Source organism: Lynx canadensis, chromosome B4 (assembly GCF_007474595.2).
Source record: "Lynx canadensis isolate LIC74 chromosome B4, mLynCan4.pri.v2, whole genome shotgun sequence".
NCBI classification, from domain to species: Eukaryota; Metazoa; Chordata; class Mammalia; order Carnivora; family Felidae; genus Lynx; species Lynx canadensis.
Window position 1 is genome coordinate 48367861 of NC_044309.1, and position 22295 is coordinate 48390155.

Sequence of the window (22295 nt, forward strand, 5' to 3'; positions counted from 1 at the left end):
TGTGACATGTGCTCAATAAATATTTGAGATATAAACGAGAAAACAATTAAAACCTGGGTAAATTATTTGACTCCCATATTACCGTTGTACTTAGGTCTGTACTCTAGGGTGTCTTTATTATTTAAAAAACAAGTCCCTTGAAGGAATTTCCATTGACTATCTACCACCATTTCACTGGTCCAATGTCTAGTTCAGGAGTCCATTGCAAACTTGATGGACTGAAAAGGGCAAGATCCACCAAATTTGTGGAGCCAAGAATCCATATACAGTAAAACCTTGGTTTGCAAGCACAATTTGCTCCAGAAACATGCTTGTAATCCAAAGCACTTGCATATCAAAGCGAATTTCCCCATAAGAAGTAACGGAAACTCAGGTGATTTGTTCCACAACCCAAAAGTATTCATATAAAAATGATTACAATACTATGCTATAATACAAAATAACAAAGAAAATACAAAATATAAAGTAAGCAAATTAACCTACACTTACCTTTGAAAACCTTCGTGGCTGGTATGAGGGAGACCAGAGAGAGGAGGGTTACTGTGTAGGATGACCTTCACTATCACTAACAGATGTTGACTACAGTACAGTATGAATGAACTCTTGTCATATACTGTATTTAATGTAACTGGCAATAAGACCACAGAGGAAAAGGTCTATATCTGTAGGCAGCCCGGCCTACAATAAAGCGAAGCATTCCTAAGGTTACTCTTGTATGGAAAAGTAATGGACTGTCCATAGGTGCTTTGAAGTGACAAAAAATACACTAGTGCCAGTTGTGGGTACCTTCCAATGTTCTGAAAAATTACTGATTTCTGCCAAACACCGTGGCCTGAGACGGAGCGTCCAAACATGGGAGATGATCACCCACCATCCCATAGCGAAAGACAGAGAAAAGAACAATGGCTCAGTTGTGATCATGTGATGTTTGGTGTCACATACGACTCAAGGCATCGCTCCTTTATCAAGTTAAAACTTAATAGAAATGCTTGCTCATCTTTCATAACACTCGCAAAACAAGTTACTCGCAATCCAAGGTTCTACTGTATTAGTGATATTAGCTCTTGGATTAAAAATGTATATACTCTTCAAAAATATCTTTAGGCTTGGAGTGCCTGGGTGGCTCAGTTGGTTAAGCATCCAACTTCAGCTCAGGTCATGATCTCACAGTTTGTGGGTTCGAGCCCCACGTCGGGCTCTGTGCTGACAGCCCAGAGCCTCGGAGCCTACTTCACATTCTGTGTCTCCCTCACTCTGCCCCTCCCCCACTCATGTTCTGTCTCTCCTGTCTCTGCCTCTCTCTCTCAAAAATAAATAAACATGAAAACAGTTTTAAAAATGTCTTTAGGCTTTAGTTATGTTCTAAATTCAAACATGAATGGGAATTCTGGAATGCTAAATATCAGAAGGGGAGTTTGTACTGAAGTTTGTATTGAATACTGACTACGAGCTTATTTATTTCTCAAAACACTCTTAAAAGTAGGAATGAATGGTCCTATTTTACATTAAGAAATCTGAACTGAAAAGTAAATAAACTTGTCTATTTTACAAAGCAGTGAAGTGACAGATCTGAGATTGAGCCCAGGTTTGTATACTTTAAAACTCATTTTCCCCCAATATTCAATACATACCACTATATTTTAATATTTCAATGGATATGATATAATTCTGAATGGCTGATAGTATTTTCCAGATGAGCATACTTTTTATGAAGAGGCATGCTTTGAAAAGTACACTTTTTGCTCATGACTGGATTTCTTCATCCTTAGTGGAGGGAACATCCATGACCAGAAACCATGGCAACATGGAGAAAGAATATGAATTTCAAGAAGGAAACTCTTATATAAATAAGATTTTTGTTTTTCTCTTGAGAAGGTCTTTAAGGATGCAGCAAAGGAGGAAAACAAGTAGATAATGATATAGACATAAAGTGGAATGTGATAAGCAACTGTTTCCTCACTAGTTTCCTCAGTCATTAGCAAGTTCATTCTTTCAGCAACAAAAAACAGAATGTCAGAAACCATTTTAGGCAAAATGGCAAAAAAATAAGATACAGTTTCTATTCTTTAGGAGATGAGAGTTTGGGTCTTTGCATCTTTCAGGAAAAATAAAAAAGATCGGGGTGGGGGCGGGAAACACTTGTGTTTTATGGAAGAGAAAATGTAATAGACAACATCAGGGTGGTATGTATAAAGCATCAATCCTATAACTACATCTGTTCCATCTTAGAGACAGCCAACCAGAAGGTTTACCTAAAATATAAGAGGAAGTTCAGTTTCACTTTCTTTGCTCTGTCACCTAGACCTCTATTAGCCTCCTGTCAATCAAAACTCTGAATCAAATTTCCCTATTCCCCCACCTCCTGGGTCCAACACTTCTGTTCCTTCACACTTTATTCCTGGGTCTTTCCTAAACCACCAACCCCCAAGTTCATGTTCTTATTTCTAATAGTCCTCTCTTTTCTGTGATTATTCTAACCTCGTCTAAGAAACATGGGCCATTTTGCCTGAAATCAAAGTGAACTATGGAGATCTTGGCACTGAGGCCTGGTCTAGTAGGTCACGGCAGGTGAGGGACTAACAACTGTCAGTGGCAGCTGAGACCAAGAATGCGCCAGTTTTGAATCTCAGGGCCTGTAGTGGGAAGGCATGCTTTGAAACTGAGGAGCTTGGGGTGCCTGGGTGGCTTGGTCGGTTAAGCATCCAACTTCGGCTCAGGTCATTGTCTCACAGTTCGTGGGTCCGAGCCCCACGTCGGGCTCTGTGCTTATAACTCAGAGCTTGGAGCCTGCTTCAGATTCTGTGTCTCCTTCTCTCTCTACCCCTCCCTTGCTCATGCTCTGTCTCTCTAAATAAATAAATAAATAAATATTTTAAAAAAATTTTAAATGAAACTGAGGAGCTGAACTAGAAAGGAGTTATCAATAAACTCCAGCAAACTGTGACTTAAAATGCCAGACCTTAAGGAGAGGGGCTCAGAGCAAAGTTGTACACACAACATTCAGAACAGAAATATTGATACCTAAATTTAATAATTTTCAAGTGCTCTCTCATTGGCTCTCTCATTAAATGTTTCTGTTCTGCCTACTCCCCTATGGGTTCTACACACATCCATTTGATCAATATTCATTGAGCACTGTGCTAGCCACCAAAGAAAGCAAGACAGAGAAGATTCCCTAAGCAAGATATTAGAAATGACTCTATATTAGAGCTAAATTTTGAGCTGGGTCTTGGATGAGTTGAAGCTCACTAATTTAGGCAGAGCATTCCAAGCAAAGAGCATCATCTTCAAAGGCTTCTTTCATGGGAGAGCCTGGTTTAGTTAGGAATCACATGTGGTTCAGGGTAGGTTGAGTGGTGTTGAGGGTGGAGCTATGTGGAAGGTACTTGTGAGCTTTTTCAGAAACCAGACTAGGAAGATGCTTATATGTCACCTTGAGGAGTTTAGATTTCACTCTGAAGTCTATGAACACACAGCAATTTGAGTAGGGGTATGGCTCAGTATGAACTGGTTACCTATAGAAATTGTTCATTGATTAGCTATAGAGAGTGAGGTAGAGAAGTCAGTCCATATGAAATAAAAGTCTGGGGTAGCATTATTCTTTGAGACAGAAGATAATGAGGAAATGATGTAAGAGCAAGTGAGGTTAGGCTTAAACATGTTGAACATGAGACACAATGAGAACTTCCAGATAGAAATGTTCCATCCATCCATCCATCCATCCATCCATCCATCCATGCATCCATCCATCTATCCTCTATCCTTCCATTCATCTATCATACATTCAACATGTTTGTCAAATATCTATCACGTCCCAAGTACTGCTTGACGCTATCACATAGAAAACCGTCTTCATACTCCTGAAGCTGGAGGGAGTGATCATTGCCATAGTGACACTTTCTAGTGATTAGTAAATGCAATGGGCATGGTTAAGATGTCCCATATAGGTAGTTTACAGTAGGAAAAGAGGACTTAGCACAAAACTCTATGTTTAGCTTAATCTCATGATGTCCTTTTTTGCTTCCTATGTTCTCCCCACTTCATCTCCTCAACATTTCTAGCTAAACTATAAAATAGTTAACAGATTAAGCCAAGGGACAAAAATTTGTCCATATAGCTGTAGTTTCTGAAGCAGTCTGTCTCCTACCCCATCCCCTCCCCGCCCTGCCCCCACCTGCCTTGCTCTACTCCCTGTGAAGGTCAAAATCATTGGACATAAAAAACCCTTAAGCCACATAAAAACATAGAAATTGAGTAATTTAATGGAAATTTAAAATTAACGCAATATAAAAGTGAATGCTTTATAACACCACAAATTAAAATGAGACATAAATTAGTTCCAGATGGGGGTCTAGAAATTGCTTTTAAATTATTATGGTTAAGCCTGAAATTTTGACCTGTCCTGCATTCTGACAAAATTATCACTCTGAGAAAGAGTTAGAGAATAGATGTCAGTTCTCCTCACGAGGAATTTCTTAAGGATAAATGGTATAGTCTCTAAGAATTATGAGGCAAACACTTGTCTCTGAAAACCTAGCCTGGGAGTCTGGCTTCAGTGCATCCCAAGTCCTAAAAGGTAGGAAGGTAAAGGTTAATTTGATACTGATAACTGGGTTTAGGATGACAAATGAGAATGGGAAAATGGCAGAATCATGACTTATAATTCCTAGCATGTTTGATAGGGAGTAGAGGTTAGGGAATGCTTATAAAGGATGTAAAACAACAACAAAAGAGATGTTCGAAATAAAAAAATTAACTTGTATGATTCAATAACAATAAACTCTTCCTGAATTTAAACTGAAAACAGAAATAAGAGGAATTAAGTTTGGAATATATAATCAGCTGATTTGGCTTTGTCTTTTGGCTTGTATCTTGAGGGTTAATAAACCGAAAGCTATGGATTCTGTGCCCAAAAATTCAAACCAGTTTTGTTTAAGTTGAAAATTATTATTCATTTTAATTATGAGTGATGCTTAAGCATTAAATTACTAGATTTTCCAAACTTGAATTTTTAACTTAATAATTTATAATTTATTATGTTTTTTATTAAAAATAATATTTTATCTCAAAGCATTACATTTAAATAGAATTATCTGTACTATATTGAGTATTTTTCTAAGTTTTCAAGGAATTTGGATATAAAGGGATTTGGGTATAAAATTTGTATTTTTTTATTTTAAAAAGACAATGTACATGTATGCAATAATAGAAAGGACAGAGGCAGAGAGAGAGAGAGAGAGAGAGAGAGAGAGAGAATCTTAAGCAGGCTCCATGCTCAGCATGGAGCCCAACGTGGGGGTCGATCCCATGACCCTGAGATCATGAGTTAAGTTGGAATCAAGAGTTAGATGCTCAACTGACTGAGCCACCTAGGCTCCCTAAAATTTGTATTTTTAACTTACATTTTTTATGAAAGAGGACATACATATGGTGTTAATGTCTTAATTTTTTCTATGCTTCGTTTTTACTAGAGCACATGAGAAACTGGCAACTGAAAACATTTGGACTTTGTTGGGACATAAAAGTGATTCAGAATGACTAAGTATCCCAGAGAAGCAAAGGGATATCTCATATAATCTCCCTCTTTTGTAAAGAAACAGGGAGCTTACAAGTTACTCTGTTCATGTATGCCCTGTACCCCAGACTCCATTTGCTTCACACAGAGATTTAATAGGCTGTTGCTATGACTGTAGCCCAGACATCTACCTATAGATGTCTCATTTGCAGCACGAACCACCAATCCTACTCCTATCTTTTTAGCTTCATTAAACAAAAACAAAAACAAAACAATGGAAACTTAAAAATTCATAGTATGTATGGAGAACTAGAGTCTGGCAAAATAAGAGTGGAAGTGAGAGGAATTGGGAGAGATGGGCCGGAAAAGTACTCACATTCTGAAAAGCTGATAACCCAAACTAAGAAATTTCAAATTAGGCTTAACATGATGAGAAGCCATTAAAGTACTATAAACACAAAGATGTCACGATCATCTTTTTTGTTTCATAAAGGTCACTGCTGTTTCAGTACCAAGATGAACAAGGGGGAATGTAGGTAAGACTGGAGACAGGAGGACCGACAAGGGAACAATTCTAGTACTACAGAAAGGAAAAAACGTGAAGCCAGATGGCTTCTCCTTCACGCCTATCCACTAGTCAATATGCCAAGTCATAATTAGAATTATACAGTTCAGTCTGACTTCTTCTACTTAGCACTATGCATTTAAGGTTTTTCTGTGTCATGTCCTGGCTCAAGAGTTTATTTCTGTTTATGGTTGAGTAGTCCGTTGTATGGATATACCACAGTTAGTTTATCCAGTCACCAGCAGAAGAACATCTTGGATGCTTCCAATTTGGAGCAATAATGTTTTGGCTATAAACATTCACATGAGGGTATTTATGTAGCCAGAAGTTATCAGATAGTTGGGTAAATATGTAGGAGCACGATTCCTGGATTATGGTAAGATTATGTTTAGCTTTGTAAGAAACTGCAAAACTGTTTTCCAAAGTGGCTGTACCATTCTGCATTCCCACGAGTAATGAATGACAGTTTCTGTTGCTATTTTTGTCAGCATTTGGTATTGTCACTTGTTAAGCACGTAGCCTGCTTAAGATTCTGTCTCTCCCCCTCCTCATACCCCTCCCCTGCTTGCATGCACACACTCTCTAAGTAAAATAAAGTACTAACATAAAATAGAATAAAATAAAACTATACTGTTTCGCAAGTAATGCAAGTTACTTTATAACAGGATATTTCCAATACCTCTCTTTCATCTCTTATGGCATCACTGTGACTCATTTCACTTGCCCATATGCTATAATTATTCAGTACATTATTACCACTGTTACTTTGAACAATAGTTATCTATGAAGTCAATTAAGAATAAGAAACATACAAGATTCTATTTTGTTTGCATTTATTCTTTCTACAATGCTTTTCTTTTTTTCTGTAAACCTGAGCTTCTGACCTGTATCATTTTCTTCTTCATGGAGAACTTCTGTGTACATTTCTTGCACAGTAGCCTGCTAGTGATGAATTCTGTCAGTTTCTGTTTGAGAAAATCTTTACATCTTCACTTATAAAGGATAATTTCTATGTTTACATCCTTTCTAATATAAAATTCTAGGTTGTTGGGGTTTCTTTTTTCTTTCAACACTTTAAAATATGTTATTACACTCTCTTCTTACTTGGTTCCTGATGAAAAGTTGACTGTAGAATTCTTACACTTACTCCTCTATAGGTAAGATGACCCCACTCCATTCCAGTTTCTTTCAAGGTATTTTCTTTGTCTTTGGTTTTTTGCGGTTTGAGTATGATGTGCTTTCATGTAGATTTTTTGGTATTCACCCTTCTTGGTGTTCTCTGAGACTTTTGGAACTGTAGTTTTGGTGTCTATTACTCGTTTTGGAACATTTTTAGTCATCATTATCTCAAATATATCTTCTGCCCCATTCTCTTTATTTTCCTTATGGAATTCCAACTGTGTGCATTTTATACTTTTGGGGGGGATTATCCTATGGTTCTTAGATAGTCTGTCTCTTTACGTTTTAGCTTGGGAAATTTCTATTGACATATGTTAAAGCTTACTGAATCTCTCCTCAGCTGTGTCCAGCCTACTGGTGAATCCATCAAAGGCATTCTTCATTTCTTTTACAAAGTTCTTCCTTTTCAGCATAACCTCCTGATTCTTTCATAAAGTTTCTATCTTTCTGCTTACATTACCCATCCATTCTTGCATGTTGTCTACAATCCACAGAGAACAGTTCACAGTTCCGTTAGTTTCTGCCCAGATAAGCTAATCTTGGCTATGATTTTCAATATTTGCTCCTCTCCAGATTTCAGGATATGGTAGATTGCTCCGCAACTTCATTTTTTTTTACTGTTCCAAGAAAAGTAATTGATTTTGTTTGTTCAGCTCTTCTCTTGCTGTAAGGATAGAAGTGATGATTTAGAAGCTCTTTACATTTCAAGGCTGAAATTGAAAGGTTGCCCAGCTTTTTTACATGGTAAGTGGGCTTCAGAGCTTCTTCACCCTGTTGTTCTTTTCTGCCTCTTTAATATTCTCACTCTTCTTCTAGCTCAGCCATGAGTTACCTTTATTCTAGAATTTTTAAGTAATGCATTATTCACATATTTTTACGTATGCAATGTAAAGATGAATTTCGCTGATCTACATCAACACTGTATGGTTGGAAACAGAATTCAGTTGATAATATTTACTATTCTACCATTAGTCTCATTTAGTTTATTTCTAACTTTTCCAAATTACTCATATTACTTCAATTTACATATTTTACAAGAATATCTAGTTGATGTATTTTATATATATATGTTATATATGTATATACATAATCATAAACTGTTGATTATCTTCTATTAATAAAGTGTGTTCACATTTTTTCATAGAGTCATAACCTTACATGTGTTATATTTGACCCATCGATTTATTCAAATTGAGAAGTTATACTCCAGATTCACTTTCCTAATCTTATTTTTTCAACACAAATGACACAAACATATTCTCTTGCTAGCAATTTCTCTAAGAGTAAGTTGTCAAGAAAAACCAAATTGTAACAGCTAGAAATTTATGGACAGGAAACAAAGTTTCTATGTCACTCACTGGAGTATTTTATGAAAAGATTCCACTTTATTCTTTATCTGTTTTGTTCCTTTTGTTCTGAAATAAATTCATCTTGAAAGCTCACCAAATCATTGTCATGTTCATTTATTATATACATGATCCTAAGATGAATATACGGTTGATAAGACTCACATGGTGTGATTTAATTGTCAATTATGGACTATTTGGTGGTGATTTATCAATTAGTCTTTTCTCATTTTCATTTTTCAAGCAGTTTTTCTGGATAACAATAATATTTTGGATCCCAGGAGAATACTTTGGATGGGATAAAAGAAATAAAAAATGTAATACTAGCTCTTCTAATTAGATAAGTTAAACCATCTAAAAAATTCACTGGCATGTCTTTATACACACTTTCTAAAACTATATTGTCATCTGTTATGTTTTCATTTTGAAATAATTGGCCCAAATTTGATGCGTATATTGGCAGAAGCACACAACTTAACCAACTCTTTTCTAGCTGTTCCAAACCCATTTTTCATAGTGTGGGATAGAAAAGCAATCTGTACCATAGCAGGGAATACATTTGGATGCAGAATAGAGTGACAGAACCTTAATTTCAAATCCAAAGGATTTGGCTCAGTGATCTTTAGTACATGTTTTCTAAAACTCTGCTGGGCACTAATGGTCGGAATAGTATATTAAAGTGGTAGCTCATGTTAGTAGCTATTAACAAAGGCCTTTATCCAGTATATGTTACCAGGCTTGTACTTAAGCTCACTAAAGGATAATTCAATAATAATTAATGGTTCCTTCCACAGAAAATCTCAGAACAAAGACACAAGCTATAGAAAAAATAAAGTGTATATTTTTTCTGTGTTTCAGAGTTCAAGACAAATTCTCATAGGTTTAACCCATTTCATTACATCAATGCAACATATTTTTAGTAATAACTATTATGTGTTGTCACTGAGCTGGTTGCTGAGTAACAGTACTGGCCCAAGGTTGTTTGTTCATTAATCCACTCAATATTTATTGAGCAACTACAATGTGCCAAGCTCCCTTAAGATCTAGAGATGTAAACAGACAGAGCATAGTCTCATCCCACAAGATTTATGGTCCTTAGATTCCAGTACAGGAGGGCAGATAAATAAAATAAAATAAAACAAAATAAAATAAAATAAAACAAGTAAATAAATAGTGTGTTATATGGTGATATGCTATGCAGAAAAGTAAAGCAGAGAAGAGGGGAGTGGAGGAGCTGGAACGGGGTACTATTTTCAAAAGTGTGATCAAGGAAGGCTTTACTGGAAAGATGTTATCCTGGAAGAGATGCAAAGTGGGTAATGGAGTCACCCGTCTAAATATCTGGGGGGAAATGTTTCAGACAGAAGAAAGAACAAATGTAAAGGCCCTGAGGAATAAAGGCACTCGGTATGTTTAAATAATAGGAGGCAGCCATTGTGACTGGAGTAGAGAGAACAAAGGGAGGAGTGGAAGGGAAGAAGAAAATGAACAGTGGTGGGGTCCTGCAGAGTCATGTAGGTGAGTGTACAGATGTTGACTGGAGACAGAGAAACATCAGACCATGGTGAGGAAAGAGGGGATGTGATTTGATCCCTATAAAGGCTAAGAAAGGAAAGGAGAAGGAGAGTAATTAAGAGGTTATTGTGATAACCGAGATCATGGCAGTAGGACCAGGGCAGAGCAGCGGAGTTGGTGAGGAAAATCAAATTTGCTTTTGAACTCGCTAAAGAGTGTGAGAGGAAAAGAGTGGAGAATGATTCCGAGGTTTATAGACTAAGAAACGGGAAAGATAAAGTGCCATTTGCGCAGATGAGGAAAGACTATACAGGTAGAGAAGATTGTAGAGGGAAGATCAGGAGCCAATTTCAAACATGGCAAGTGTGTGATATCCTTTAGACGTGCAATGGGGACGTTAGGAGGCAGTGGGATGGAAGAGTCTGGAGCTGAGGGCAGAGATCCAATCTAGGGAGGCAAATCTGCAAATATGTCAGTATAAAGATGGTATTTAAAGACACAAGACTGGATGAAGTCACCTGAAGGCAGTAGAGATATAGGAGCTCCCTGAATTTGGGGGTACCTCTTTTAGCAGTGAAGTTGATGAGGTAAAAACCCGTGAAGGTGACTAGGAAGGTATGTAGGAGGAAGACTTGGAGGTTCCAAGTCCTGGGAGCTATACAAAGAAAGGTTTTTTTGTGTTTGGTGTGTGTGTGTGTGTGTGTGTGTGTGTGTGTGTGTGTGTGAAGAAGGGATTGATGAACCATTTCAAATGCTGCAAGTAAGAGAGGGATGGAGAATTGGATTTAGCTGTGTGAAATCATTGGCGATGGAGTGGTGTGAATGACAGCTCAATGCAAGTGGGCTCAAGAGAATACAGACGGGAGGAAATGGAGAAGTAAATCTAGGCTTTGAGGCTGTTATCAAATGGTTCTGAATCACATAACAATTCACAGTGATGTGCCCATTTTAAACATTTGTCAGTCATCGTTGTGTTTGAAGATGACATTATGAATCACACAAACTTAATGATATATTCAGCTACTATTTAGCAGTATGCTAAATATAGTTTGAATGTGTAATGCTACAGTGACAAGACCAGAATGAAATGACAGAAAGTTGTAAGATAAGAGTGAGAGATAATGTGGTGAAGCATTTACTTAAATGCATGTGTGGCTTTTTTTAGTAGAAAATGTCTTGATTTTTTCCCCCCACTCTCTTTCCCCCTTTAAATGAGACCTTGACTTCCACTCACCCAAGGAAAGGTAAACCAGAGCAAGAACACAAAGAGAAATCAGATATTAATTCCCGGATTGGAGCACCCAGAAGCCAGGATTTTGGCATTAATAATTAGATTCTAGCCAGAACCCTGTCTACCCCCAACTCCCAAACACCCCTATTCTCAGATGCCTGAGAAAAATGCTGTTTTTATAACAGGAAGAGAAAAACACAGAGAGAAAAGCAGGTGAAATTTTGATATGAGCCTATACCTCCCTCCCTCTTAGGCTGAGCCAGAAATGTGGGGCTGGAGAAAAGGTCAGAGGAATCTCTAGTTAGCCTTAGTGGATTTAGAACAAGGGGGAAGAACCTCTCCTCCACAGCCTGTCCTGGCCCTCAGAGCCCTTACCAAATCCCCTGCGGCTAAGGAGGAACAGCAGGGGCACCTCATGGGATGACCCAGCTTATGGATTTCAAACAGGTTCTCGGAACCACTGTCCAAATAGGACCCACGGCATCTCTAAAAGCTTGTTCCATGGCTCAGAAAGCGCCCAGGGTATGCCTTCAAGAGCCAGTGGGCCTGAGCATATTCTATAGTCTGACAGGGGGATTTCAACAGAAAATGTGCTCAAGTTCATCACTGGTGTGGCTACACAGAGGGAGGGCTGTGCCTGAATGCCAATGCCAGCAGACACCTGCCAGGAAGTGGTAACGAGCTTCCAATGCTTGATATAAGCTTGTGTATTTTATATCTCACACCAGGGAGTGGAGAGGGGGCACAGCAAAAGCCGACCGTGGACCATAAATCCACTAAAAGTTTCAGATGAAATGCACATAAAATTGACTACTTTAAATTCATGTCAGAATGCAGAATAAGACATAAGATTGACATTAGGTTGTTTTAGAGAAACTTATACCAGCTACAGGAGCCTACAATCACACAGAAAGTGTGTTTACAAGCTCTTTGGGTGAAGCCCTGGTATAGGGAAGGACAATACCCGGTCCTTGGAATGGTAAGACTTGGGTATGAACCTCAGCTCTGTTCTTTCTCGAGAATTTCAAGCAAGGTCATTATGCTTTCTGAGCTCCAGGGCCCTTATCTGTAAAACGAGGACAAGTAAATACACCTTGCAAGGCTGTTGTGATTATAAAATGCCATACCATATGTAAACATGTTTCATAAACTTTAAATGTTCCAAAACAAAGGATAAAGAAACCGCCACCAGGTGTTGCAATGTACCAAGCTCCTTGTATTATAGTAAATATTATGTGTATTTTATGCTATATTTTTATATTTAATGTATAATATACTATAATATATATCCTAGCTATGTTGCTTTATCGGAAATCAAATCTAGGTCCACCACCTTGAAACGTCAGGCTGTTTTTATCTACTGTACCCTCATGTAAGGTAAGATATTACTCTCTTTTTCCCTTTTTTTATTGAAGCATAATCAACATACAGTGTTATTTTAGTGTCAGACCTCCACCATAACGATTCAACAATTCTACATATCACTCAGTGCCCGTCATGAGAGGTATATTTTAATCCCTTCACCTATTTTATCCATTCCCCCCCCCCACCCAGTTTGTTCTCTGTATTTAAGTCTGTTTTTTTGTTTGCTCACTTGTTTTGTGTCTTAAATTCCACACGTGAGTGAAATCATATGGTATTTGTCTCTCTCTGACTGACAGCATTACTCTTGATTTGCATTAGAACTATGTGATGTGTAAATTGAAGCAATTTCTCTGAGGCCCAGGGGAGGGGACCCATTTGGACTGACAGCAGCTCACGTCAAGGGCAGGATAAAGGCTAATCCTTGAATCCCAGAGCAGGCAGCCTCCCAAATCCTGTTTACCTTTAGCGATTTGGCCTTTGCATTGTATTGGCAAACAGTACAAAAGCATGCAGATCTGCTTTCAGCAAACCAGCTTAGAAATATTACACTAACAACCCCTCTTCGGTTTTCTTTTATTTTTATTTGGGTTTTAGTCTAATAGTCTTAAAAGGGAAATCTACATCTCTCTCAAATCTGCCTTTTCCTTGCTATTCTAAAGCTTTTAATTGCGTCCAGCTTGTAAATGTAATTTAGTGAAACCTGAAAAAAAAAAAAAAAAAGCTATGTTTGCTTCAGCTCAGCCTGGATAAGGTTCATGCCAGATCTCATTTTAACAAAGTGAATTCACTATTCCCTGGTAAACATTGGATGAAAGTTATAATTATACTGGTAACCAGAAAGACTCTCTGGCTTTAGTTTACAGAATTATGTGGGCTTAAATTAATATTATAAATCAAAAAGATTAAAATCTGGATCTGAAAGTGAACACTATTTCTATTGTAAAATTTGCTTTAAGCAAAAAAAAAAAAAAAAAAAAAAAACGTTTTATAACATTCTGTAAGTAAAAATGTATCTTTACAAGCCAAATACAATGGATATTTGGGGGAATGATCGTTAGTTAATTCAGGCTGAAAGAACCTAAATGAAAACGGAGGCAAAGCGGAATCATTTTTATTTTTATTTTTGGGGGGGGTTATTTATTTTTGAGAGAGAGAGAGACAGAGTGTGAGTCGGGGAGAGACGGAGAGAGAGAGGGAGACATAGAATCTGAAGCAGGCTCCAGGCTCTGAGCTGTCGGCACAGAGCCTGACTAGGGGCTCAAACTCAGGAATGGCAAGATCATGACCAAGGCTGAAGTCGGATGCTTTACCGACTGAGCCACCCAGGCACCCCAAAAGTGGAATCATTTTATAACTGTAATTATGCAGGTATATTTATTTTTCAGAATTGTGAGGGCATAAATTAGCATATTCTTATACTGATAAAAGATGAGGGAAACTAAAACTTTTTAAAATATATATGTACACATAGAACCTGTATCTGAAATGAGGTCCCCTGACCCAGATACCTCTATCAAAATGTGCTTAACTATTTAAAAATATTAAACATCAAACCAATTGATATCCCAGAATGATTCACTGAAGATTAGATCTGAATGCAGTAGAAAGTAGATTGTGAGAAATTCATGTATTAAGGTGCTGAACAAGAAAAGAGAGACCAATGAACTTTTTTTTACTTGGGAAAATATATGTTTATAAATTGGGGCTAATCTTACCATTTCTATAGAATCAAAAATGCCATCTCAGGAATCAGACAGCACATCTGTGAATCTTGATGGATAATACTAATCTGTGCACATGAAGCATCAAACACATATGTGAAGTGTATCACATTTCCTCAGAATAACATGTGGGAGTGTCCAGATCTGAGATCTCCACTCACAGATAGTGTGGTTAGTAGATCCTAGAAAACACTTCAAAAGTTGAAAGCAGTCTCACAGCCTAGGGACTGATTGCAATACATTCTAAGATAATGTGAACTGAGAGGGGGAACAAAAGCCATATGGAGACGTTCTCCAGAAGACAAGGCTATAGAGGCATGCAAAATAAATTACAAGTGAGTTGTAGGTAACAAAGTCAAAGGACACCCAGAAAGCTAGGCAGACATCATGGGGACTTTTGGGATGTTGAAAAGATCAGTAGAAATGCTAACTGGAATAAAACTAGAAGCAGTAAATAAAGAATGTAGAAAGAAAGAAAGAAAGAAAGAAAGAAAGAAAGAAAGAAAGGCAGAAAGAAAGAAAGAAAGAAAGAAAGAAAGAAAGAAAGAGCAAGAAAGAGAAAAAAGGGAGAAAGAAAGAAAAATCGAAACAAAAACAAAGACAGCAAAGGAAGAAGAATGCCAGTAATAGTATGCTTTAGTGAGCCTACTGTTTCTGGAAGAACGGGGACTGAGTACTGTAAGAATTAAACTTAAAGACACTAGAAAAAGATTTCTATCCATGTCAGCCCAAGAAACTTTGTAATAATCCAAGCACATGAGTTATTAATGAATAAGCTGTATGTGAGATGAGTTGATAAATCAGCCATAGATGCCAAGTGCAAAGGCACTGAGGGGACATGAAGTGAATTAGAGAAGGTCACTTTTTTAATTAAAACTACCTGTTCCATAGGCATTTAGAGATTTTTTAATACTCCTATATTCCAGTTCCAATATTAATGTGCTCATTTATCATCGATATTTTGGTCTGCACACAAACACCACAATCACTGGGACAATGGTTCCATTAAATGCATTAGCGACCTTTAACCATTAATGTTGTCCTTACAGCAACTGAGAAAAACAGGGCTGAAAAATAGTAAAAAGTATCCTTATATTTAAAGCAAAACATGTGTATCCACATCTACTATGGAAAAAGGCAATGCTGTCAGTGTCATCGGGGTGGGAATGAAACACAGAAGCCAAAGACAGAACTTCTACTTCAGGGCTCGGCTCTTCTGATGGGAGGACAGTTGTTCACTAATAATAGTACGTGGCAGAATGTGACCTGTGTCATCTATTGGAAGGGCAGAGTGCATTCTATAAAAGACTGGAGATTTAACTCCATGGTGACAAGTCCACTTGCAGGAATTTATCTCAAAAGATGTGTTGGACAAATGCAAAAAGATGTCTGTACCAAGATGACTCCTATGTCAGTATTTTGCCTACGTATACTGAACAATTAGCCATCTGCTTGATTGTGCCAACATGCCAGTCCCTGTTACACTGGATTTGGAGTCAACAGGAAATTAAATACTTAAAAGAAAGAGTGTACATATGTAAATGCTATCTGGGGCCAGCCTACAGACGTTCACTATCCCTTTCTGTGCCTGTGACAGACATGACTAATTGATCATGGCGTGCTTTCGTCTGCATTCTCACCACGTCCTTAGAATCCTTCCTTCTTGACGTATTATTCTTTTTTTTTTTTTTTCAACGTTTATTTATTTTTGGGACAGAGAGAGACAGAGCATGAACGGGGGAGGGGCAGAGAGAGAGGGAGACACAGAATCGGAAACAGGCTCCAGGCTCTGAGCCATCAGCCCAGAGCCTGATGCGGGGCTCGAACCCACGGACCGCGAGATCGTGACCTGGCTGAAGTCGGACGCTTAACCGACTGCGCCACCCAGGCGCCCCTTGACGTATTATTCTTGAGAGTTGCTACCTAGTGAATAAGGTGGCAGGAATGCATTTTATTATCCAGGATCTAGGCACTCGTTCTCATGCCAGGGTCAGGGAAAGTTCTTGGGAGCTCTCGGGTCAGGGAAAGTTCTTGGGAGCTGCTAGAAGCAGTGAGTAGAAGGGAGAGAGTGTGTGAAGATCCAAGGTTTCTCACTGTTGCTTCTGTCATAGCAGCTCCTCTGGCCAACAGTTTGCACTTCAGAATAAGAGTTCTTTGGGGCAAATGGATTTGCTACTAATAATGTGAAAACTACTGGGGTACCTGGGTGGCTCAGTCGGTTGAGCAGCCGACTTCTGCTCAGGTCATGATTTCATGGTTTGTGAGTTTGAGCCCCGCGTCGGGCTCACTGCTGTCAGTGCAGAGCCCACTTCAGATCTTCTGTCTCCCTCTCTCTGTGCCCTTTTCCTGATTGCGCTTTCTCTCAAAAATAAATAAATCTTTAGAATCTGAAAACTTAAGACTTATAATTTCCCTAATTGATAAGGACAAGATCCTTGATCTTGAACAACTTGTTCTATGACCCAGTTTATGGATGACTATATGATAATGACCATATAAAAAAACTTGCAAGAACACAAGCAATCAGACTATTCTGTTCTTTGGCATAAATACCACACCATAAATGCCATACCATACTTTGCCATAAATACCACATCCTTGTTCACTCTTAATTTTATCCTTTTAAATTTAGATTTCTTGATATCTCATTCATATCATAGAATTTAACTGTTACAAATGAGTCATTTCTATTGTGTAAGTAAATTTAAACTCAAGTGCTTTTCAGAAGCTAATAATTATTAATGGATTTCATTTTTTAATGAAAATATCACTTAAACTATGTCTTTTGTTCTACTGTTTTAAAAATAAAAAATGGCCTCTAATTCTCTTATGTTGGTTAAAAGTTAAATCTCCACAGAGTGTAAACTGATATAACTATTTTGGAAAATTAAATGGCAATACAATTCTAAAGCCAAAAATATGCTTACCTCATGACCCAGCAATTGGGCTCCTAGGTGTTTATCCAATGGAAAGGCATACATATGTTCACCCAAAGTCATGTGCAAGCATTATCACTGAATCAATATTTGTAATAGTCCCAACTTGGAAATCTCCCAAATGTCCCAGAGTGGAATGTATACGTTGTGATGGGCCACTTAATAGAATGTCATGTATAGAGTAATGAAAATGAATGAACAACTGGGATAAGTCTCACAAACATAAAACTAAATGAAAGAAGTCAGACACAAAAAAGGGTTATAATGTCTACTTCGGTGTATATAAGGTTCAAAAATAGGCAAACCATCTAGGTGTTGGACATGAGCTCAATGGTTACCACTGAGCTCATGTCCAACACCTAGATGGTTTGCCTATTTTTGAACCTTATATACATGTGACTGGGACAAGTCACTGAGCCCTCCATTTCATTTTCCTTATCTGAAACAGGGATAAGAATATCTAACTCATAGATTGTTATGAGGGTTAAATGACATAATAAATGGTAAGAACTTGGTATAATGTCTAATATGTCATCTAAAATATTAATAATAACAGCTAACATTTATAGACTACTCCCCATGTACCCAGTTATGTTCTGGGCACTTAATTTTCTCCTAAAAATCCTGTGGGGCAGGACCTTTATTTGACAAAGGGAGACACTGTAGCACTGACTTTAAATTACTCGTCCAAGATCACACAGCTATTAGGGGGAAAAGCCAGAATTACAATCCAATCGGGCTACCTACTTAACCAGTAAATTATCTTGTGTAATAAGGTCCTAATAAATGGCAGTTATTAGTACTGCGAAAACAAATACTGGGAGAGATGTGGGAGAGGTTATAGGAAAGAATTGAGTGTGAGCGAAATTGCTGTTTTCCGGGAGGCGAATGGCAACTCCAGTGTTAGGCTCTGAAAATCTGTGCTAAATAAATGGCTGCTATTATTATTATGCAATTGCCGTACCTAATTTGAGAGAGAAAATGAAAGTACATAAATGCAATATTATCATTGCCCTTTATAAATTGAAAAAACAGCTGTGTGGAAAGTTAATGACATGCTCACCCTCAGTCTATCAGGGCCTGCTCCCTTAGGATATATCTCAGGGAAGCAGTCTACCTTGGTAAGCTGTATCTAAAACCAGTCTCGGCTTTGGCGGAACTGTGGGCGATATTTTTGCTCTCTGGATTTTCACTATTGTCTACCATGCACACACTTTATTTCACAGTGGAAAACTCACTTTAAAAATAAAATGAAGTGAAAACAAAAACCAATTTCTGTAAGGCAATAAGAACCACATGTCTTTTAAATGGAAAACATGCTCATTTCTCCTTTGTTTCTTGGAAGCAGCTTGCCAGACACACAGTCCACAGCTTTGAACCGTTTACATAAACTGACTCGAGCCAAGGGCTTGCACGCAACAGTTAAATTGCACCCACATTGGCAACTGAATAACTTTGAAGGGCAGTGGTAAAAATTGATACTCACTTCAGTTGAATTCACCTTAAAAATTTCTCACAAAGCACACACCAGTGACATTTGTGGTAGACTGGAGCATCCCAAGTCACTCTGAGAGAAAACCCTATTGATGTTGAGATGGGGGAGAAAGGACAAAGTGGTTGCAAAAGGTATAGATCCTTCCAGTGAAATGGAATGTCCAGGAATTGAGTGGTGCAAGAGCATTTTTATCATCCACTAGAGGGCGCTACCAGTATGTATGTACACAACTTCCTCAGGAAAAGTTGAACATCGCACTCCCCTCCCCAGTTCTAAGCAGACAAAACCAATGTGATTAAGTCAACAGAATTCCACTTTTATTCTGCTTGCTTTCCCTTCATAAATCAGGTAAGGTATTTCCTCCTTATGAGGGGATTGATGGACTACGGGTTACCCTTCGTATTTGGACTCCCTTAAATTGCTGTAACCATTTGTAAAAACGCAATTTTACAATAAATGTTGTGTATTCCAAAGTGCTAAATACCAAGCTTGTCGCTATGATGGTACAAATTAACTACAAGACCACCTCCTTGCCTTCAAGTTGGAGATAAATAAAAAAGCATCTGAGATAGCCATGGGGCACATGAAACAAACTGGGAACTATAAACCATAGAAGATTTACGCTATTTTGCTTTACACTGCTAAATACTATTGCTCAGTGAGAATATTGGCCATAGTCATTTTGGAAAGCCGTTAGAGGAAGACACAGAAGGTGGTGCAACTAGAACAAGCAGAGAGGAAAGGAGAAACCAGCATTAGCAATGTCACAGAAGTAGAAATTTCACTAAGAAAAACAAATGCCTTCCTTAAAAGTTTATTTATTTATTTATTTGGGGAGTAGGGGCAGAGAGAGAGAAGGAGAGAGAGAGAATCCCAAGCAAGCTCTGCACCGTCAGCAGTGTGGAGCACGATTCCGGGCTCGAACTCGCAAAACCATGAGATCATGACCTCAGCAGATATCAAGAGTCAGATGCTTAACCGACTGAGCCACCCAGGCACCCCTAATGCCTTTTACTTAATATTGCTGGCTGTGTGAACACTGATTTGGAAAACTTTTAAAAATTCACCTGCTTTAGAGATGAAGTGATAGTTCTGTCTCTCCTACTGTAATAGGTGGGCTTTTCGTATTTTCTGAAGCTGTTATCTATAGTGGGTTGTGTTTTGTCTATTGGTTCCTTTGTTTTTTCCCTAACGGAGTAGACTCTGAAGCAAGCCACCTCTTAGGAGCTCAGATCCTCACCTTGTCCTGCCTGATCCTGGACGTAGTAGGGGTTTGCTCTAAGAACAGGAAACACATGGCACTGTCCCACTTGTGTGGGTCATGTATCAGTGCCCAAGGAGTGAAGTTTGACACTGACCACTTGAACTGAGGGAACCAATCTGGCTGTAACATCTCCCAGTGTTTTCCCATGGACTACGAGTGGAAATTTGCTACGAACAATTATATTTTATTAAAAGTCAGGGGTGCCTGGGTGGCTCAGTCAGTTACGTTTCGACTCTTGGTTTTGGCTCAGGTCATGATCTCACAGTTTGTGAGTTTGAGCCCCATATCAGGATCCATGCTGCTAATAGTGTAGAGCCTGCTTGTGATTCTCTCTCCCCCTCTCTCTCTGCTGCTCCCCCTGCTCATGATCTCTCTCTCAAAATAAATAAATAAAAATAAATAAAAGTTAATTTTCAAGTAGTATTTGAAATTTAACAGAATTTTTTTTTGGAACAAGATCTAGTATACATGTTTTCAAGTATTAAATCGTAACATAATTTCATTATTATTATTTGGAAAAAAAGGATTATTTTATCATAATAACTTTTCTTTAAAAATATCACTGGGGCAGCTGGGTGGCTCAGTCAGTTAAGCATCCGACTTTGGCTCAGGTCATGATCTCATGGTTCGTAGGTTCAAGCCCCGCATCGGGCTCTGGGCTGACAAGCTAGCTCAGAGCCTGCAGCCGGCTTCTGATTGTGTGTTTCCCTCTTTCTCTGACCCTCAACTGCTTGCACGCTGTGTCTCTCAAAAATAAATAGAAACATTAAAAAAAATCACCACTTTTTACTTATATTGAACAATTGTTTCTTCTGTCATACTACTTAGGAAAATGCTACTTTCTTGTTAAGTTAATATGTGCAGACAAGCATTTACTCATTACACATCAACATGACCTCCTTATAAGTCATCACTCCTAATATTTATGGCCTAAGGATGAAGTAGTCGGGGTGAGTCACATATTTACACTTAGCCCAGAGTTTAAGAAAAAAATTAATACCATAATTTCCCTTGAGTAATGGAAAAGATTGTTGCACATCTATTTTCTGGGTCAGTATTTTTCCAGCCATTCCACAGAGCTCACGTGTCAATCAAGGCTTCTTCAGATTTTCTTGAAAGGAAGAAGAATAGGGGAAGTTATGATGGATCCTTAATTTTAGATTACAATTGTCTGCTACTTTAAGAGAACACAGCCAGGAGTGCCTGGCTGGGTCAGTCTGTTAAGAATCTGACTCTTGATTTCAGTTCAGGTCATGATCTCATGGTTCGTGAGTTCAAGTCCCATGTAAGGCTCCACACCGACAGTGTGAGATTCTCTCTCTCCCACTCTCTCTGCCCCTCCCCTGCTCATGTGCAAGCTCTCCCTCTCTCTCTCAAAATAAAGAAATAAATTTTAAAAAGAGAGAGAGTTCTCTGGGAAGGTTTCTGGACAGTGGAAAATAGAAACCAGTGGTATAGACTTTGAATGTTTGAAATAAATGAAAGTGAACTAAATTTCCCAAGCAACAGGGCCCCAGACATGTTACCCAGAAAAAAAAAAAAAAAAGAGAGAGAGAGAGAGAGTCTGGTGTTTATAAATGAAGTGAAAGCAATGAAGTTCAGGAAAATGCCAACAGGGTCTATGAGGAAATAACAGAGAGTCAGTCTCTGGAAAATGTAGGAATAATTGAATAGTATTTATAATTTATATTAAAAAAACATTCATGGTACATTACTTTTGGCATCCTATCATCTAAATAAGACATCTGGAATAAATAAATTCACTGAAGGCAAATGATATGATTCACATAAATTTTATTAGTAGTTATAATGATCCTCTCTGGCGATTTTTCGAGATAAATACTGCTATGGAGTGAATTGATTTTGAATTAATATTGATATTGAAGTCCTAACCCCCAGTGCCTTTGAATATGACTATATTTGGAGATAAGGTCTTTGCAGATGGTCAAGTTAAGATGAAGTCATTAGGATGGGCCCTAATCCAATACGACTGCATCCTTATAAGAAGAGAAATTTGAATGCAGGGACAGACACGTAGAGAGGGAAGATGATGTGAAGACATGGAAGACCACTATCCATAAGCCAAGGAATGCCTGAACCACCAGAAGCAGGAGAGAGGCCCAGAACAGATGCTGCCTCACAGCCTCAGAAAGAATCAACCGT

The 22295-nt window shown here is 38.2% G+C and overlaps 1 protein-coding gene across 3 annotated transcripts in view; it reads right to left on the bottom strand.

Annotated features, from left to right (window-relative positions):
• The window catches only part of RERG (RAS like estrogen regulated growth inhibitor), a 117488-nt gene that overhangs the window by 24872 nt on the left and 70321 nt on the right, over positions 1-22295 (bottom strand). For 2 of the 3 annotated variants that reach the window (XM_030322332.1, XM_030322333.2), the window contains exon 2: positions 21133-21243. The exons of the other annotated variant lie outside the window; for it this stretch is intronic. In XM_030322332.1, the coding sequence (XP_030178192.1) occupies positions 21133-21202 (70 nt within the window). In that variant the 5' untranslated portion in view covers positions 21203-21243. The remainder of the gene's footprint in view (positions 1-21132; positions 21244-22295) is intronic. 3 annotated transcript variants of the gene reach the window in all.